The sequence below is a fragment of the Phalangium opilio genome, unplaced genomic scaffold (genome assembly GCF_054372755.1).
Source record: "Phalangium opilio isolate 3A_F unplaced genomic scaffold, DU_Popi_V2 ptg000045l_1, whole genome shotgun sequence".
Lineage (NCBI taxonomy): Eukaryota > Metazoa > Arthropoda > Arachnida > Opiliones > Phalangiidae > Phalangium > Phalangium opilio.
This window is the reverse complement of record NW_028324168.1, coordinates 1,451,564-1,472,389: the sequence shown is the minus strand read 5'-3', so window position 1 is coordinate 1,472,389 and position 20,826 is coordinate 1,451,564. Positions and strand designations below refer to the sequence as shown.

Below are 20,826 nucleotides of genomic sequence, written 5' to 3'. Positions count from 1 at the left end.
AGACTACAGCGCAGGCGCCATAAAGCGAGATGAAGGGCCCCCGTATCTTTCCCTCTATGTTACATCGAAATGGTCTATATGGAGGTATGGGACATGCATGTTAAAGGTTTGAATCATGCCCCCAATTGAGTATAGCGTAACGTTTTTTTTTACTGTAATATAACAAGAAAGTCAATAAAATAAATTGGTTGGTAACTTTACAAATGTAATTCTTGTTTACGAATTACAAAGAAGAGTAAATACGTATTAAGAAAGATGTATAGTAATATTTTATTATAGATTAGTGGCACTCAATGTTATTTCTCCATAGACGTTAATACGGTAAAGGTGAGGGTTGCCATTACTCTATTGGATGTCGTGTAACATCGATCTGATACGAGTATTCGATATTTGTCGAGTGGCGATTAATCTTCGCGATGTTCGTCGTTATATGGCGAGTAAATATAAACTGATAAATGCAAATTTTTCGCTCGTTGAATCGATTAATGACGAAGAAGATTTACGCTCGTCTTAGAACGAGTAATCCTTTTACAGTAATACTCGGGATTCGGCAAATAATCGATACCTCCTCTTACTAAAATCATTTTTGGCATTTGTTATGTTAATATAACCAGCGAAGCAAGGCGTTTTAATTATTCCTATGTACGACTTAAACTGGATTAATTAGCGCTATTCCAAATTAAGGAAGGATAAGATAGCCTCTTTCTAGTAACAATAATTGAGGGCCACTTAAAGCTCCCAATTTCTAAACCCTAATTTTAGTTCCTCGAGCCCCCATCTTAATTCTTGAACGTATAACCTCCAAAGTATGGTGTTGTAATCCCATAACGATAAGGTGTTGAAGAGAGATGGTGGCGTACCTTAGGCTAAGGGTAATTTAATTAAACGATAAAAGGATCTTTGAACCCCCTTAAGCCTAATTTCCTAAGCATGAATAATTAATTTTAACCGGGGGAAATATCGATCTTAAGATTAAGTTAAAATATTCATTTCAAAATTCAAACTAAAACCTTTTGTAGCTTTTAAAGATGGATTTTGTTGCTTTAATTGGTTAAGGCTAATAAGCTACAGGTTTCGCGAGATTGGATTTAGAGAGCAGGTAAATTTCGTAAGACGTCGGCTTTGTAGAGGTAAATTTCGCGAGATTTAGGCTTTGTAGGGGTAAAATTCGCGAGATTTCGGCTTTGTAGAGGTAAAATTCGCGAGACTTCGGCTTTGTAGAGGTAAAAATTCGCTAGACTTCGGTTTTGTAGAGGTAAAATTATCGAGATTTCGGTTTTGTAGAGGTAAAATTATCGAGATTTCGGTTTTGTAGAGGTAAAATTATCGAGATTTCGGTTTTGTAGAGGTAAAATTCGCGAGACTTCGGCTTTGTAGAGGTAAAATTTCGCTAGACTTTGGCTTTGTAGAGGTAAAAATTCGCTAGACTTTGGCTTTGTAGAGGTAAAAATTCGCTAGACTTCGGCTTTGTAGAGGTAAAAATTCGCTAGACTTCGGCTTTGTAGAGGTAAAAATTCGCGAGACTTCGGCTTTGTAGAGGTAAAAATTCGCTAGACTTCGGCTTTGTAGAGGTAAAAATTCGCGAGACTTCGGCTTTGTAGAGGTAAAAATTCGCGAGACTTTGGCTTTGTAGAGGTAAAATTTCGCGAGACTTCGGCTTCGTAGAGGTAAAAATTCGCGAGACTGTGGCTTTGTAGAGGCAAAGTGTTACATGTTTAAAACAGTTACGTTCATCAATTTTTTAAATAAATTTGTTATCAGAGTTAGGAAACTTACCACACTTTTGCTTTCAAAATTCACCCAATGGTGATTCTAGCCGGTTGTAAATGACTTGGTAATTGGCCCAAATGTAAACTACATTATCGCGGGACTTAATTGAGTGTAGAAAATATTAAATGGTGTATATTTTTTTTACTTCCAAGATGATGATGGTGATGGTTAGATTGGAGACGGTTCAGGAGGTTGGGGATCTTAAGACTAAGAACTATGCCTAATATATGCTAATATTTCATCTCCTTGGAATGGATGGATGGGGGGAGGGGGGTAGTTACGTGAGATTGCATATCCCCCTTATGTTACCTTGTTATTAAAATTGCAGGCCTCTTAGTGTAGGGCCTTTTTCTAGTGGCGCCCTACGGCGGGAAAATAAAAAAACGTCTGACAAGTCTCCAGGTAGACAGCTAGAAAATCGTATAGACCTCCCACGGACATACCGCGAAGTTTTTGGTATTAATTTTCACATCATTTCGAAAACTTCTCAAATATTGATGGCGTTATATGCTCTGGGATTTGTTTTACCTCTTTACGTTGAAATATTAACCTGGGATTTAGGTTAAAACACCTGGGAATAGGATTTGAAGTTGTTTTGAGGATTTTTATTTTTTGGTTTCCGGAATTTTTAATGAACTAGCGTTAATTAATTAGCATAGCTTCTTAAATTTTAATTGGATCAATATAGGATTGGTAGAGGAGATAGTTTAGGTTCTATTCGACGGGAGTGAATTGAAATTTTACCTGGAATTAAGGTTAGACACCTGTGATTTAGAATTAAAATCAATTTGAGAATTTTTTTATTTTTTTTTTTGGAATTTTTAATGAACTTTGAATTAACATAACTTCTTAAATTTTAATTGGATCAATATGATATTGGTAGAGGAGATAGTTTAGGTTCTATTCTATGGGAGTGAATTGAAATTTTACCTGGGATTAATGTTAAAACACCTGGGATTTTGAATTGAAGTTATTTCGATAAATTTTATTTAATTTGTATTTCATAATTTTTAATGAATTTTGAATTATAATAACGTCTTAAAAATTAATAGAATATGGTTGAAATTAATAGGGCAGCTAGTTAGGGTCGTGTTCTACGTGGTTCAGATCAAATCAAACCACGATTATCGCCTTTCAAAATAATTTCTTGATTCAAACAAAAATTTCCGTTAAGTTGTTGAAATTATGTGAAAATTATTTTCAACGATGTGGACCTCCTCGGATGGTTGACTTTCTCATATTTGAATTTTTTTATATGTATATAGGGTGGTGGCTTGTAATTCCGAACGCTTCTAATTCCGAACAGTTTTTTTAAATTGATTTTTCTTTTACTTGCGAGGCTTTAGACCGTGAAAAATAGGCTTAAATTATGCCTTGATTCATTGTCTATCCGAAAAACATCATTTCAAATCCATATCTAAAAGTCAGGGAACGATGTGACACGAAATAAAAATGTACCTAATTTGCGAATTTAATTTAACGTCAATTAAAGGGAATGCCGACCCTGATGCCTCCGAAAATAAGGTTTCATTTTCTTCAGATAAATCAGAGGCAAATAAACTCAATTTCAGCCAAAACGTCAAGTTTTCCCCCACAAAATAAGCATTCGTAACGAAATTTTGGCTCAAAATTAAATTAATAAAAGAATATTTATAAAAACCTTTGCGAGCAGCTAATTCCGACCACTCGAAACAACACTCCATTAATCATAAATTATCGACAGTAAAATTAAATTTAACGCTATTAAACGACATGGTTTAACAGATTAGTTATCCTCGATAATACGGCGATACGTTTTCCCGGGCTTTTCAAGCAGACAACTTTAGTTTAACCCGGCTAGCGTAAAGTCCCTGTTTCCTTCCCTCCCCGCCGCGGCGCCGTCACTCGTACTCGTACACTATTCCGCGATAAAAAAAAATAACGGTTCAATCTCGCGCCAAGTTTGAAAATTTGCGTTCGCGCGTTTCAAACTTTTGCATAAACGGGTCGCTAAAGGTTTATACCTACTTGAATATGGAATATGACGATCAAGGTAATGTAAATCGCTGTTGCATTTATTAATAATCTTTTTTATCCTATTAACCTACGAGAGATTTAAAACTTGAAAGCGAAATTTATTATAGAATTAACGTCCCAAAACTTAAGCCTTGGTTAGGGAATTTTATCCCGATTCACCTAATGAAAAAAATATTTCAGTTTTAGATAATCCCAATTTAGCATACAAATGAGATAGGCGCTGAAGTTTATTTCACCATAGTTATACCACATTACAGGTGGTGGTGTTAAAAAACCACGTAAAATATCCGGCTTAATTATGAATGGGGAAAAATCTATTTTGTGCCATAAAAATAATTAAAATACAACCAGAAACAAGGGAAAAATATATGACGCGACAACTAAAGATTATTTATTATAAATGATAAAACTAATAGTTATGTTACCGGTTACTGTCCAGTTACAGCTTACAATATTTTTCCAGTATTACTCGAACTTAAAGCATAGCGTTGGTTCCAGTGGACAACTTGACTTTCCTTACGAACTCCAGTTTTGGCTTGGGAAAGCTAGAGGCATTTGTGGGCGGAATTTGTACGTGCATGTATAAATCCCGCCCACTAGCCTTTGCCAAGCCAAACCCGGAGTTTAGAAGGAAAGTCCCCTTGTAAGGGATCCACTGGAGCCGCGCTAGTGTTAGGTTCGTGCACTCAGGAAATAAATTGATTTCATGAAACATTTTATCAGTTAAACTAGCAGACTATTTTACATTGGAATCGGGGCTAGGGGTCGGGAAGTGCCCCAAAACTAAAATAAGAGCTACACAGAAGTACTTTGCCTTCAAAAAACCCTAAAATAACTCGTGTTTTTAAAAAATCCGGTTTAATCCAATAAAAACCACTGGTCTGGATTTTATTCAAATTATCCGGATTTTTGCCAACCCTGTAAGCAGGTTCGGTAATTAGAAGCGGGGGTTCGGAAATTAGAAGCGGGGGGTCGGAAATTAGAAGCGGGGGTTCGGAAATTAGAAGCGGGGGGTCGGCAATTAGAAGCGGGGGGTCAGAAATTGGAAGCGGGGGGTCGGAATTGAAACCCCCTACGTCGGAATTACAAGACATCAGTTCGGAATTGGACGCCACTACTAGAAATGGGGAAATAGATATTTCTCCACAAGTTACCGGTAATTTTGGCTCAAAATAGGCTCAAAAGTAGCGCAAATGTTCAAGCTATTTGGTACAATATCAAATATTTCTCATAACATTATACGTGTGTCATGTTTCAATCGATTTTAAAAAAGTGTTCGGAATTACAAGCTACCACCCTACCTGTCCATATTAGCAGTCAGAAAATACTTGATACCGTAATGAAAGCAAAACTAGGAATTTTCTATAAGTATATTACCATTCAATATCGCTTTACTTAAGATAAGGGAGATAAGAAGGTAGACCTAGGCTTTGATAATACTGTAAGGACAGATTGTCTCTTCACGGCCGAGTTCTCAACTCTCATTTTCCACGAGACGGGAAAAAAAATTATTAGAGGGGATGGACAGTTGTCAAGATTTTGGGTGAAAATTGGGAATATAATTTATCCCAGATATTTATGTTTGCGTTAGAAAGATATAAGTGAATTTCTGAAATCTACAAAAAGTTCTTATTAGAAAAATTTGTGAAGTTTCCGACCCCTCCATTTAAATTTTCTATGAGAATGGTATGCGGATCTAATGAAGCGTTAATACGGTGTGAAAACGCCTTTATGGAAAAATTCAAGAACAAAATTCACCCTAACCTTTTACTATAGATTAAACGGGGGATGTGGGTGATTTTAATACAGTCTATTTTCCACATAGTGTACCCTTGAGTTTAGTATACTCTAACGGTGGTATTTTAACGGAAATAATTGGAATTATTTCAGGGTTAGTGTGATCTAAAGATAAAGGTTTATATATTAAAAAAAAAATATTTCTTTTTTCATTTTTTTTAATCACATCGGAATTGGAATTGAACTTTAAAAATGATTGAATAGTTTTGTTAGAAGTCAAAGGAATTGTATTAATGGAAATATTTTAATTTAAGTGAAATGAAATGAAAAAATTATATTAAAAATTCTTTAAGTGGATTTTTAAAATTATTTTTTCTTTTTGTATTTTTCTATGACGTAGAATTAATTTAGTAATATATATATTTTAATTAAATCTTAACCTTAATTTTACAGACAAGTTTCCAAAGTTGTTACCTCTCCGAGTGACGTATGTCACGGAGAGGTTCTAAAATCGACAGGCATGTCTGTGTGTGTGTGTGTGTGTCAGGCTGTTGTTATTGACTTACACCCCAGGGGACCGCGTTCGCAGTTTCCGAATCGAAGCAAATGTGTTCGCCATTTCCGGACCGCATTCACAGTTCCCGGAAAATTCAAAACTTGAGGCTATCCACAATTCAACTGGCCACTACTAATTCGTCTGACTAGTCAATTGTCCATTCCACATGAACACCAGTCTGTACTTACTGGCTTCTAACACCACCATCTTCTGGTCTTTGTTTTTGTCCATCCCACATGGACACCAGTCTGTACACCTGGCTTCTACACCACCATCTTCTCGTCTTTGTTTTTGTCCATCCCACATGGACACCAGTCTGTACACCTGGCTTCTACACCACCATCTTCTGGTCATTGTTTTTGTCCATCCCACATGGACACCAGTCTGTACACCTGGCTTCTACACCACCATCTTCTGGTCATTGTTTTTGTCCATCCCTCATGGACACCAGTCTGTACACCTGGCTTCTACACCACCATCTTCTGGTCATAGTTTTTGTCCATCCCACATGGACACCAGTCTGCACACCTGGCTTCTACTCCATCATCATCCTTAAGGTTAAGACATACGCGGCGATCGGCCAGGGTTACGAGAAACGTCCGGCCTCCCAATGGCGGGGCTTCCACCAAAGGTTCACGCAATTGCGCTGTTCTTATCCATAGCTGCGATTCGAAATCCTTATATACTACCTATTTGAATAAGGTGAAGCAACCGGCGTATGCTTCATTTTAAACGCCAATATTAGTCAAGTCTCTCAAGAATGTTTAATTGTTCTTTATCAAGACGATGTAACGCTCAATAAGGCGAACAACTAACGAAGAAAATATTTAATATTAATTATATTTATTTTAATATTTAAGATAATCTTGTTTCTAAACTCAAAATTAAAACGGAAAGAGTTAAAAAGCAGTCTATTTTTTTGTCTGTGTGTGTCTGTCCGTTGTCACACTAGTGCGCCGAGTTAGCAGTTCGCTTTGTTTTGATGTGTTAAGAAATCCTACAGAACCTTAATATTCACTTTTTCATAATATAAAGTGAATATGTGGAAATCTTTTTCGTAATTACGATGCATTTAGTACTTTTGTAGCTTTAAAGCTCTGTTTCATTTTGATATTCCAAGAATGTTTTTTAATATTGTTATTTGAAATGGATGTTTATATATTACTTAAGCTATACTACATCTGTTTATAGCATAATCCTTTCTATAGTGATTTCAAAACGAACGCAACGATATTGGTCAAATGTACTTTTATTTGTCAATAGGCCTAGTGAACCAAAAAGTAAACGCTTGGGTTTGGTTTTCGTTTCTGTAATGCAGAGACATTAACGGTTCAGAGTGAGCCGAAAGTTAAATACACTGTTAAATAATTAGGCTTAGATTTTATAATCATGGTGGATGGATATCTGGGCCGCGTTCAGCAGAGCTCAGCGCTGTTAGCAGTGTCGTACAGGACGGGATTTTGCTCTTGAATTTGAAGTCACGGTGCTCAGCGCGGTCTTCAAAGAAAATAGTCAGGTTTTGGGAAAACGCGTAGTTCTCAGCTTGGCGAAAAAACATGGAGGAATTAATACAAATAGCTCTTGCTGATTCTGATGGGACTATAGCTATTTAATTGGCGTGAAACCATTTGATGACGCGAGAATTTCAAGAGACATATTACTTTCTAATTTTAATTATAAAAGACGTTGTTATCTATCTCTTTAAATATGTTATCTTACAATTTTTGTTAAGCCTTGGTACCTTGCACGCTTTATTGCGCTAGCGTCATTTTTAAAACACCGATGACCGGAAAAAAGCTATGACGACAGATCTCACCGGTAACCGTTTTCCAAAATCCGCTGTCATTTTGGGGAGCTCTGCTGGACGCAGCCCAGACCAGTGAAAGGTCTGATCGTAATCGGATTATAGCTTCGTGTTTTTATGCTATTTATGGTGCGCATTTACTTCCAGTGTGTGTAGCCACAAATAAGCTTTGGTGTTATGTAACGTTAACAGCCATGTTGACAAACTAAGAAAATCGTTGAGGTGAAACGAGAGGATAGTGTTTACATGGCAACCCTGTTGTGAATATGGCTTTGAACATAGAGGGTATACAGTTGAGGAGTAGAAAATTCGGCCTTTACAAAAACGTAAAGGTAATATCCCTCCAAAGGTTTAGCTCTTCATTTCCCGTTTTTCCCCCATGGGATGATTTTAATGTGTACAAGTATATCCTTATTGGATGTAAAATGTCGTCTGATTTACAGTATATTTGCTATGCTTTCTATACTGCTTCAATATTTCATAAATTTTAACTTCAGTATTTGTTCTTAAAAAAAGAAACATTTCCATATCTGGGTAAGTAAGTTTGTAAGTAGTCCTCCTCGGAGAGGTAATATTTTGGTTTTCCCAACTTGTTTTTCTTTTTAACCACTTTAGTTTTCGGTTCTTCCCAGACGTGATGATTTTTATTAATTAATATTTTATGTTAATTAACTTGGCGTAGCGAATTTAATGACGAAAAAAATGTTAGTCGAACAACTTGGTAAAATTCCTCAGGTAGCCAGCCATTTGGCACCCCATTAGTAAAAACCCACAGGTATCTGTCTAGTTATTATTTTATATGGCTAAGAAAAATAGAAGAAAAAAAATTAATTAGAAATTTTAATTAATCATGGACGGTAGATAATTTGTAGCGTAATTAACCTCGATTTATTTATATTTTTAATTGCTATTATTACCTATTGTCAGTGTTGGAGTTGGCCTTAATTTAAGTTGCGTTTATGAAAGTGTTAAGCCTAATGTTGATTTTGAGTTAAGCCTAATGTCGTCGAAAACTTGAACCTAATGTTGGTTTTGCGAAACTTAAGCCTTATGGTGTCGGAAACTTAAGTCTAATGTTGGTTTTGCGAAACTTAAGCCTTATGGTGTCGGAAACTTAAGCCTAATGTTGGTTTTGCGAAACTTAAGCCTTATGGTGTCGGAAACTTAAGTCTAATTTTGGTTTTGCGAAACTTAAGCCTAATGTTGTCGAAAACTTAAGCCTAATGTTGGTTTTGAGTTGTGCCTAATTTGGGATACTTCTTGTCGTTTTTGTTTTAGGTGGGACCAACGCCGGAGTGTAGCAGGTCACTAATGAAGATGACCTACTGTCCGCATTGCCGTGGACTCCCCGATTTAAAACCCTGTGGAAATTACTGCCATGGTGTGTTAAAGAAGTGTTTGGCCCATCACGCAGAATTGGACTCGGAGTGGAAAAACTACACCAGTAAGTTGATATTTTTAATTTATATTTTGGGGTGACCGTTGACCTTCAAATAAGCGCGGTATGGTCTGTGGAATTTGTAAAACCGTAATATTACACGAAATAATAAAAAAAAACCCTAAATTACCTCTTGTAAAATAAGAGATTAATTTGTAATGTATTATTTTAACACCACTCCCAGTTCTTATTTCAAAATGGCAATAAAACTCCGCCCCTTTGCGATATAACGACTTGTACATCAGAAAAATGACAAGCTAGCACGCGATATACAAACCGTAATTCGAGGGGTGGAACACTTAACAAACTCCTCCAATTCTGTAAACACATTTACGAAGTAGGAAATAGTCAATATTCGACCCCCCACTCTTTTTCTAATAATGATCACGAGAACATTTATGAAGGAATAAGGTACAGATATTTATAATGAAAGAAGTTAATGGAAATTGGCTTGACCGAGGCTTTAGGGTTTAGAATCGCGCAAAGTATAAAGTAAGCCTAGTTTTCAATCAAGGTTTTTGCTTACGCTTTGCGTTCATATCATTGTTGACGCGCTTTCAAATAGTACAAATTCTACTAAAATTCAAAATATGAATGCCGAAGCTCGAGGTCCAGAATATTCAGCATATTTCTGGCCGAGCTAGAGCCATCTATCGGTGTCTTTATAATGACGTCAGAAGATTATGTCTCGGTTTTTGGCTGCTACTTTCAAAGCTTGAAAACGGGCCTTATTTACGTATTTACTAAAAATAAAATAAAACAAAAGGCTTTGATCTTAATTAAATTAAATTAATTCAATTTTTAAACAACAAAGGGAATTTATTTTTATGCTAATTAAGTCGTACGCACACTTAACTTAATGCAGCATTGAAATTCCCATTAGAATTATCTTAACATTTTTATTTTTTAAACAGATGTTTCTAAAATTATCTTTTGAAAAGTTAAATTTATCTATCGGTAGGTATATTATATTTCTTTTTTAAGTTTCAGTGAAATATATGAGCTTACGTGAAGTTAATTCTAAATTTAATCTTCAAATTTATTTTATTTAAGTAACAAAAAAACCCAAACCGGTCTGATATTTCAGCTGTAAAGAAGGCTTCTTCTATATAATCTTGACTCGAATCGTAAATTAAAGCATTTTATTGATAAATTAGGTACATCTTTGAAATTTATTTGCCAATTCGAAATACCTTGGAAATTCCTCGTGATCAATTCCAAAGACGTTTAAACCAACCAGTTTTATTTTTTATTTTAAATTCGGGGTAAAGTCTCTACGATATACAGGGTGTTTCCGATAAGTCTGCATGCATAAATTAAGTGAGATGTTCTGTTTAGCGATATTAAGTCGAAATTATAACTTATATCTCCAGAAAGAGTCCAGAAACACCCTGTATAATATTGTGTATTATTACCCCTTAGGGTTCCCTGTAGTGTTCTCTTAGACTATATACGCATTATGAATAACCGATCAATTTAGGCTAAAGTTTATTTATATTTATTTTTTTCTTTAATAAGCCTTAGTTCCTATTCTGAAGTAAGTGTTTAGTATTTATTTTTTGGGAGTACTTATAAATAAACAACACCTTCCTGTTGAAATCTTTGAAAAAATAAAATAAATAAAAAATGAGCATTTATTTTATGGGCAGGTTAAGTTTCTTTTGGTTATTGATTTGTTGGTGTAGGCTAAGTAATTGGCTACGGTACTTGGTACCCTCTTAATACATTGCCCTGCATAGAAAGCTTTCAGTTGGCTGAGTTGTACGTAACCCCCTTCTAAGGCTTACCACAGCCATATTGGTGGGTTTTGGCAAAAGGGCGGGGCTTCAAGAAGGCTCCTCTCATTCATTTACAGCTAACGCGGTGGAGAATTTTATGAATGATCCCTATAAAGTTACCTATTCTGACCCCCCCCCCCCGGTAAAGCTTCAAGTTCATGTAAAATTCGAATGCTTATGAACGAAGGGGAATTTCTTAACCTGTCTATTTACAACAGAACGTTTGGTAGAATAAAGATCAAAATAATTTTTAGCGGGGAACAAAACGTGACAAGGGTCTTGTTTCGCGGATTTCTCCTCAGAAAAATATGTAATTTCTAACTATTGTTTGCCTAAGGTAAAATTTCCCAGCAGCCCTAGACGACGTTAAGACTTACGTAGAATCTAGACCGTAGTTGGACCTATAGTAGGACCACGAAACCAATTCGTAAAATTCGCAGCTGTTATATAGAACTATAGAAATATGCAAAATAGAGATTGCCCCCTCCAAAAACTCAGCATGGGAAAGTAATTATTTACCGAAATAATTTTTGAAAGAAATGAGATAATGTGAACAAAGCGGCTAGAGAAATTCCCTTAACCAGAAGTGTATGATACTTCTCTTGGAGAGAAGTGTACCAGCACAAAGCGGAGGAGTAATTGTAACATGATTCTTTCCAACATAATTTTACATTTATTTTAGCAAGGTTACTAAACCGAATCACATACGCCATGTAAATAGTTCCCACTCATGACTCATCATTACTCTATTAGCGCTGCTTAACTATTTGGCAAGACCCATGCATGTTTTTGCTGATTTTTATCCCACGTCAAGACAATCAAGGTTTGTTGGTTAATTGATTGCTGAGGATTTATTACTATAGAGGTATTTCAGTGGGGGAAAAATTTCGTCTGCTACGAAAATTGGGCCTGCCTTTGTGTGTAGAGGGCGGCCATTTTGTGAGGGTTTCTCTATTGGCAAATAGCATTGGTGACGTAGCCATTACCCCCTCTGAAATAGCTCTATACCAAACAGTTATAGAATTCACCCTAGCACGGTGTATGCGATGCCCATCTGAAGTTTGATGAGCGGGAGAGCAAAAAAAAATAGAGTTTTCGCTATACTTCTTGATAATCTACTTTTCTGACTGACATTCTTGGTTGGTATAGTTTGTTTTTACAGTAACCGTTTTCGGTTAAAACCCCAGGGTTTAGTTGACATACGTAATCTTTCGTTAGTAACCAAACCGCTTTAGTCTCTAGTTCGTAATATAGGTGTTGAATGATTTTTAGACTTAGCAAATGGCGTAACTTGTTAAAAAGTACATTTTGTTTTTAGTTTCTGTTTTTACGGAAAGACAGCTGTCTTATTTAATCCCTGAAGTATACAGGGTGTTTCTGATAAGTCTGCATCCATAAATTAACAGGGGGATGTTCTTTGGGAAATCAATTTTGAGTCGAAAATGTAACTTCTATCTATGACATTTTGTTTGCCCTAAGGGACACTATTTTCGAGTTATGATTTTCAAGAGTGTTTTAGGTATGACCCCTTAATTACATTAGAAATCATTGCCCAAGTCAGTTTTTTAATTAAATTTAAGGGGTCATCCGTAAAATACTCTTTACAATCTTAACTCGAAAACAGTGTCCCTTAGGGGGAAATAAAAAGTTACATTTTCGACTCAAAATCGTGTACCCAAAGAACATATATCCCCCTTAATTTATACCAGATTTATCAGAAACACCCTGTATATGTATAGCACTCGGAGTACTTCTATGGAATGTGTACTTAATTATGGTAGTGTTGTTTTTTGTTAATTAGCTAAGTTTGTTCGAGTAAATATTTGATGATTTTTGGGTGAAAAAATAAATGAATCTCGACGATTAAATAAAAAGATTTTTATGGGGTTGATTGGAAGCATTTAATTAAATTTCATTATATCAGACGGTCCCTTGATAATTTGGAAACGTAGTAATCCCACAATAGGAACGCACATAAAAATAAAACTTCTTCCTAAATTTATCCGAAAAATTTTGAATATTTGATTAATATTGAAGAAACTTATTCGCTAGGATAAACAGAGCTCAAATCCTTTTGAGAATAGTACAGATTTTCTTTGCTTGAGTTGGAAACACGGTGTATTTGCCCATATCATTGATTCCACTGTCAAATATTTATTCGTTTCTCCAGATTTCGCGGGAAAACTCTGACAGGGTTCCTACAAACCTGGAAAACTTAGGGAAATGTATGGGAAAAAAACATGGAAGCCTTAGGGAAATATATGGGGAAAATTCCTGGAAAACTTAGGGGAATTAATGGGAAAAACATGGAAGCCTCAGGGAAATATATGGGGAAAATTCCTGGAAAACTTAGGGGAATTAATGGGAAAACCTGGAAAACTTAGGGGAATTAATGGGAAAAACCTGGAAAACTCAGGGGAAATATATGGGAAAAACCTGGAACCTTGAATGGAAAAATTGGAAAACTCAGGGAAATGTATGGGAAAAACCGTGAAACTCAAGGATATATGGGGCAAAAACCTGGAAATCTCGGGGAAATATATGGGGAAAAACCTGGAAAACTGGGGAAATATAAATAAAAAACCGTGGAAACTCAGGGAAATAAACGCCTGTAAATATCAGGGAAATATACTGGGAAACTCGGGGGAATATATAAGGGGAAAAACTCAGGAAAATCGGGTTTTCCAAAAGTTGTATGAACCCTGCGTAGACTCAGTCTTATGTAAATAATATATCTTCTGTTCCTTTTACTGTGTTTTAGTTCCCGAAAATCCAATAGGACCGGACATAAACTAACTAAACGTATAACTCTCCAGGGTAAGAGTGTAGAGACACTAGAAGCGACTAGATGTAACATAAAATTTTATTGAAATATCTCTACGTATGTTTATTTTAGGACTACTTAACATTTTAGACTAACCTTAGGAAGATGCTTCTTATTTTTCTATCTCTCTTTTTGGCTACTGATTATTCTTAGTTTTTTGATCAAATTTGTTGACTCTCTCTCTCTTAATCTTACGCGTTTCCTTCTCCTTCATATACTTTTCATATCAGTTTTCTTATACTTGGCAGCCGCGTAACATAGCGAGAGGTCAATAGACCCTGTTAAAGATTGCTTCTTGATCCTTGATTCTGTGTTTAAATCTGCCTTTTCGAAGTGAGTCGCCATCTAGGAAGTATTTTAGGTATTTAAATTGGAATGTGTATAGTTGTGTACCATTTATACCCTAAATGTAGTTTTTTTAAGAATTGATCGAGGCAAGACTTGTTTTGGTTGTTTAATATCTGAGCTTAATTAGTCAAAATTTATTTATTTAATTTTATTTATTCATTTATTTATTTATTTTGTTGAGGTTTCAATGAAGATGCTGTTTATGTATTTATTTATCTATTTTACAAAGGGAGGGATAATTATAGAACCGAAGTACAGTGGGGATGGTTTTATGTGAAATCAATTTTGAGTCGAAAATTTATAAGGGACCGTCCATAAACTACGTCACACTCTTATGAGGGGGAGGGGGTTTCTAAATTTGTGACGGTCCGTGACAAGGGGGAGGGAGGGGTTCTTCGATGCGTGACGTCACATTTAGCATTGATTTTGTTACGAAGTCACAGGGTTCGTACGGAACCTGGATAACCTGGAAAACCTGGATAAGTCAGGGATATGAAAATTAGGGGAAAAAGTCAGGGATAAGTCAGGGATTTAAAAATATTTTCTAAAAAGTCAGGGATATGTCAGGGATTTCGTTTAGTATATCAAACCATGCTTCGAGCAATGATAAATTTGGTCCCGGTGTGGGGAAGTGGGCTCTGGTAAACACCTTAAAATGGTCAGGGATATTGCCAAAATTTGGTCAGGGATAACCTGGAAAAGTCAGGGATTTTCAATGTAAAAATTTCGTACGAACCCTGAGTCAATAAGAGGCCGATTGGCTCTCTTATGTTATAGAAGAAGAAAGACAACATTCCATAGTCCACCGTTACAATAATTTACCAAAATTGTTATTCCATCATCGCTTAAATAGTAGAAAATTTAAGCAATAATCTAATATTTACACCTTTGTATAGCCAATTTAAATAGTGCATTTAAAATAAACAGCGTAAACTCTCTTATGTCTCCGTTCAATCGCCCCTATTATTTGTGAGGATGAATCAAATCCCCCTGCCGATTGAAATGGTTTCGTTTCTTTGGCAAATTTTCTAAATCTCAAGCTCGATTAGTCTGTTTTCGGTGACAGTGTCGAAACCTAAAAAGTGTGCCCCTTTAACTAAGCTTTATGGAACTTTTTTGAAGCTTATATAAAGCACATCCAGACATTAAAATTCTAAAGGTCAATCAGAGGGAAAAAGCTTAAAACGGAAGAGAACTTTGAATTTTCAGCCGAACAAAATATTTCTGAGAGGGCGGCATATCACTCAAGAAATTAATCAAATTAAATTTGTAAATTAAGACAAATCAGAGTGCGGAGGGGAGGGGGTTAAAGAAATGTGACGTGGTTTTTAGGGGAGGGGTCTGAGAAAAGCGTGACGAAGCGTGATCTGGGGGGACGGGGGGGGGGTCAGAAAATGCTTTTTTTCGCGTGACGTAGTTTATGGACGGTCCCTAACTTCTATCTCCATTTTGATACCGTTTTACAAGTTATGATTGGAGTATTTTATGGATGACCCCTTAAATTTAATTAAGTAATTAGCTGAAAGACAATGGTTTTTAAACATCCCACTGTACTTCTGTTCTACCACGTGCGTTTGTTACACCCTGTACATGCTCGTGTGTTTTTTGAACGCCCTAATATGTTTAATATCTGTTTCCAAATTGGTTTTTTGCACGAAACTAAATCACAAATAAAAATAGCTATTTTTCAGGATAAAATCGCCTCGGTTCATGCAGCTTAAAAATAAGAAAGGCCGTGATTTATGTCTGGGTGGTGACATAAGGCGCGTTAAGACCTTCTCTAAGCCTTTTTTCTTTTTTTGAAATTTAAGAAGGGCACCTTATGGCCTCTTCACTACTACTACTAATTTTGGGAGAAATTTAGGAAGCTTATCTTGAATTATTTCTTCTTTTTCCCCTAACTATGCTAAAAGATGATTACAATCTATAGTTAGGCATAGTATTTGAAGATAAATTTGAAAATTCCTCTTGTCATTTGTGAATAACATGGGTGGGCGCAAGAAATTCTAATAGAGTAGGAAAACAATAACCAAAATAGACCATTTCGATATAACCAAGAAGGGATATCTAGTTTACTAGGGAGAAGGTATAAGATGCCTAAGTATTCGCGCGCCATAGTCCCAGTCCCCCTTTCAAAATACAAGGGGGGGAGGGACGTAAAATGAGGCCGGGCTATTTCGCCTCTCCTCAGAGTAGGAAAATACGCAATTTTCGTCATTCGCGTCGCCGAGCTGACGTGAGTTTTCAAGAACCAATGAGAAACTGGTTGTAATTTAGAGGCGGCGGTGATTAACTCGATCCGGACCTACGTTTGGACTGGAGATAAAGCTGGAAATGTGGATGAATGAATTTATACCCTTCTCCCTAGTAAACTAGATATCGCTTCTTGACTAGAAGTTAAGATTGTAACTAAGGTGTCATGTATGCCATGGGACATTTGAAACTTGTTAGAACTTCTGAAGAACCAAAAAATAAACCGGATACCTTAAATAACAAGCTTTCTAAGAAGACCAAGGAGTCAAGTTGGAAGTGCTATAAAATTTTCCAGCACATCAACTTTCGTTGGAAAGACTGTCTTTCTTAACAATAGGTGTCTTAAAAAACAAAAGAAATACCCCTTTGGGAGGCAGCGAAAAAAAGGTATTAGATTGCATTGCAAACCTTCAAAACAAAACCGACCTCTGAAATTTCAGAAACCTTTCTTGGTTTACAAGAAGTCAAGAAAGACCAAGAAAGTTCGCTATTTAAACAATTATAGCCAATACGTACAAAGCTAAACCACCAGTGTTAACAGTAACCCTACTATCTATATCCCCTTCATTGCATCCAAAAAGATGAACGCGGTTAACACGAAAAAGAAATAAGAAGTAAAGAATGCGAAACACAATTTTCCTTTTTTTTTTTTTTTCATGGAAATTTATAGGAAAAACCACGTATGTTTAACGCGTTATACGTTACAATATATACGTACTTTATCCTGTAAAAACACGAGATAAATTCTTTAGTCGTGAACAAAGTTATTCTATGCCAAATTCCGGTGTTGTTTTGTATAGTTAATAACAATCTTGCTTTAGATAAATAAGTGAGGGGTTTTGAATTGCTGAAATTGTCAAACTAAGACTGGAAATAACTAACAAACTAACTACCTACCAAGTTTGAAATAATACGCCGTCCCGTGTAACTTTCAACCCCAAAAATTTATACGATCCACAAACCAAAAACGAAAAAAATTCACATCAACATTTTGGCAAAGTTTCAGAACAAAATCACGTAGAATGGATATATTATACCCCAACACGAACGGAGGTGTCAAAAAACATCTTTTCGGGGTTTTTATAAGCTATGGCTGCATTATTTTTAAACTTAAAATCCAAAACTCCCCACGAGAACCCATGTAACATACCAGGCGAAATACTAAAAATAGTTATAGGGGAACTTGTGGTGGTGTTGTAAAATAAATTTGGTTCCCTTCTCTTTTTCTCTCTTTTTGACAAGATGTGAACGTTAAGCGCGTAATGGTTTAACCACAATAATAACAACAATTACAAAGCGTAAATAAAACTTCAGGGAACTTTAAGTGCAGCTCATTAATACGCTAACGACCAACTTGTTTTTTCAGAATGTTTTTCAAAATTAATTGATTTTTCAGAATAAAAATTTTCATGGTGAAATTAAGCAATTGAGATAGACCAGTGGGGTGTAGTTTAATATTGCTCCTCCCCTTCCCACCAAAATGGCGGCAAACTTTACAGAGTGGAAGGCTTGTGGGAGAATGCATCTGATTGGCTAAGCGGAGGCATGACGTTTAATGGGGGGATATTTTCACCCCTTTGCCCACTCCCGGAGAAGTGTTGCCAGTCATTTATGAGTGCAGTTCAATCGTTATCTATAACAGACTGAAAAGTTTGCAGTTCTGTTCAATTCAGATCACTCAGTTCCAACCTTGAGATGCTCTCGCAAATTGTTGTCAATCCTGAAGCGTAGCGTAGTTAAAAGTTTAAAAATGGAGAAAGGAAATTTCTTCCAACCCCTTTAAGAAGTGTCATACTTATTGACCATATATTAGTGTCACACTTATATGTTACTTATGGTGAAGTTTAAAAAATGCTTCTCTATACAGTTGGGCATCTTTCTTTTCGAAGAAAGAAATAAATGTTTCGCGGTTAAAATAGTTCAGAATATTAAAGAATCCATAGAAATTGCGTTTTTCCTATAGTATATAAAATTGGAATGTTTCGAATTCAAAAGGGACGTTTATAAAAACTGCAATATAGTCTCTCTCTTGCTGCCGTTCTTGCAATGGATGCAAACCGCAAAAAATATATAAAAACATAAATATAAAATGGGTTACGACGCAGACACTAGGGCGACAATCTCGGGGGGGATACTAGTTTTCTTGAATCTGAAAAAAGCCAACCCAAGCCAACCAAACCAAAGCAAGGATGGAGCCCAATCGATGAAGGGGACCCCTTTTATGCCCATTTATTTGGGTGGCCCGCCCTTACTACTCGCTACATACTTAACATGATTCGCGAACCCTATTAAAACCCTTTCGTTTTAAGGCAAGTATCAACGTAACCTTGTATTGAAGAAACATACTTGTTCGGTTTTAGTGTAGTTACTACGAGCTAGGACGGGTGTCCCAAATTTGTTTTTGTGTTTTAAATGAGAGCTGAGTTTAGTGACCTGGTTGGTACTTACACTTAGAGAGTTCAACTTGCACTAAAGGGGGTAGAGATATTTCCTACCCCCGTCTCGTAACTTTAACTGTGCTAAGTCAGGGTTGCTAGAAATTTGTTATTAGAACATCTATTCGGGGTTGGAACTGAATCGAACGGAACTACAACCTTTTCAGTCTGTTTTAGATAACGTTTGAATTGCACTCACAAATTAATAGCTGAGAAGTGATATCTAGTTTATTAGGGAGAAGGTATAAATTCGTCCCACATTTCCAGCAGCTTTATCTCCAGTCCAAACGTAGGTCCGGAGTTAATCCCGGCCTCTAAATTACAACCAGCATCTCATTGGTTCTTGAAAACTCACGTCAGCGCGGCGACGCGAATGACGAAAATTACAGTCATATTTTCCGACTGAGGAGAGGCGAAATAGCCCGGTCTCCTTTTACGTCCCCCCTTGTATTTTGAAAGGGGGACTGGGACTATGGCGCGCCAATACTTAGGCAACTTATACCTTCTCCCTAATAAACTAGATATCACTTCTTGAATAGCAACACTTTCCAGAATACTATATATTTTGAAATTATAAAATGATATAGAAATCTATTAAATTTAAAATTAATATGTTTTAATTAGGTAATATGGATTTATTGGGCGGTCGTTTGGAATCTTCTTTTAACATCGAATCCGTTGTTCATCCAATAAATATAAAAATCTCCGAAGCGATTATGAATTTTCAAGAAAAAGGACCAGTTGTGTCCAATAAGGTACGTCCTAGCTTATAGCTTCGTTTTGTGTGTGTGTGTATGTTAGTTAGTTTGTTAATCTCACACACACTTTTCGTGTTCCTAACAGCTCTTCGAAGTTTGCGGACGACCCAAACTGGGTAAACGAAGCGCTAACCCCGGTACCAATAGCGAATTGAGTTATGAGAAACTGAGTTTCACTTCCGGTGGTCAACATGATTCTGTTGGTGGTGGTGGTGGTGGTCATTCGGGCAATCATAGGTCCGGTTACGAAGATGAGGATCCGTCTATGAGTACGCTTGTACAAGGAATTAAGAGAAAGATACGTAAAACATCCAATTTTTGGAATCAATTGCCCGAAAAGATCTGTCAAGATCCGAAAGTTGCTGGTGAAAGAGTTCCCGATAAGAATAAGGATAAAGACAATAAGGATTGTTGGAATGGACAGAGCCCTAATATGTAAGTCGCTTACGTTAGGCTTAACTTCTATTTTTTCCTTTCCTGGAGGTTTTTAGGCTTAGTGGAGTACTTAAGCCTAATTATTTTGTTAAAGGATGGAGGCTTTGAAAGTTAAAACTGGTGACGTAAGTGGTCGAATCCAGTCGGACCCGAGTGAAAGTGAAATTAGCATTGAAGAAAGAATAGAAGCCAGTCATCAAAATTCCATCATTAATCAACAAGTACTCACCTTGAAACTCATCTCCAATAAACTTCACCACGCTTATAATGGACTTGACGTCGATTGGCAAGACAGCGGTGAGTGTTTTTCAATTTTTTATTCAACCTTTCTTATTTTTATTGTGGCATGAAATTGCTATTTTTACTTATCGCATGTGGGTTTTGTTGTTTATAAATATAAGGTTATAAGTTCAAATGTTTTGTGGCCTAATATAGATGCAACTTAGGGCGTTTTTTGGCGTGTTTTCTGGTGCTTAATTGTAATTTTGGCGCCTTTGTTTTGGTACTTGATAGTACTTTAGACACGTTTTCTGGTATTTTATTGTACTTAGGCCACGTTTTCTGGTACTTTATTGTACTTCGCACATTTTTTTCTGGTACTTTATTGTACTTCGCACATTTTTTTCTGGTACTTTATTGTACTTCGCACATTTTTTTCTGGTACTTTATTGTAC

General features: G+C 36.2%; 1 protein-coding gene across 2 annotated transcripts in view; it reads left to right on the top strand.

The window, feature by feature from the left end:
- The window catches only part of LOC149676639 (glypican-6-like), a 62,764-nt gene that overhangs the window by 38,033 nt on the left and 3,905 nt on the right, over window positions 1–20,826 (top strand). For both annotated transcript variants that reach the window (XR_016366502.1, XM_089837695.1), the window contains exons 5-8: window positions 9,162–9,327; window positions 19,584–19,714; window positions 19,803–20,152; window positions 20,247–20,449. Coding sequence is in view for 1 of the 2 variants with exons in the window: in XM_089837695.1 (XP_089693821.1) it covers window positions 9,162–9,327; window positions 19,584–19,714; window positions 19,803–20,152; window positions 20,247–20,449 (850 nt within the window). In the remaining variant the exon portion in view is untranslated. The remainder of the gene's footprint in view (window positions 1–9,161; window positions 9,328–19,583; window positions 19,715–19,802; window positions 20,153–20,246; window positions 20,450–20,826) is intronic.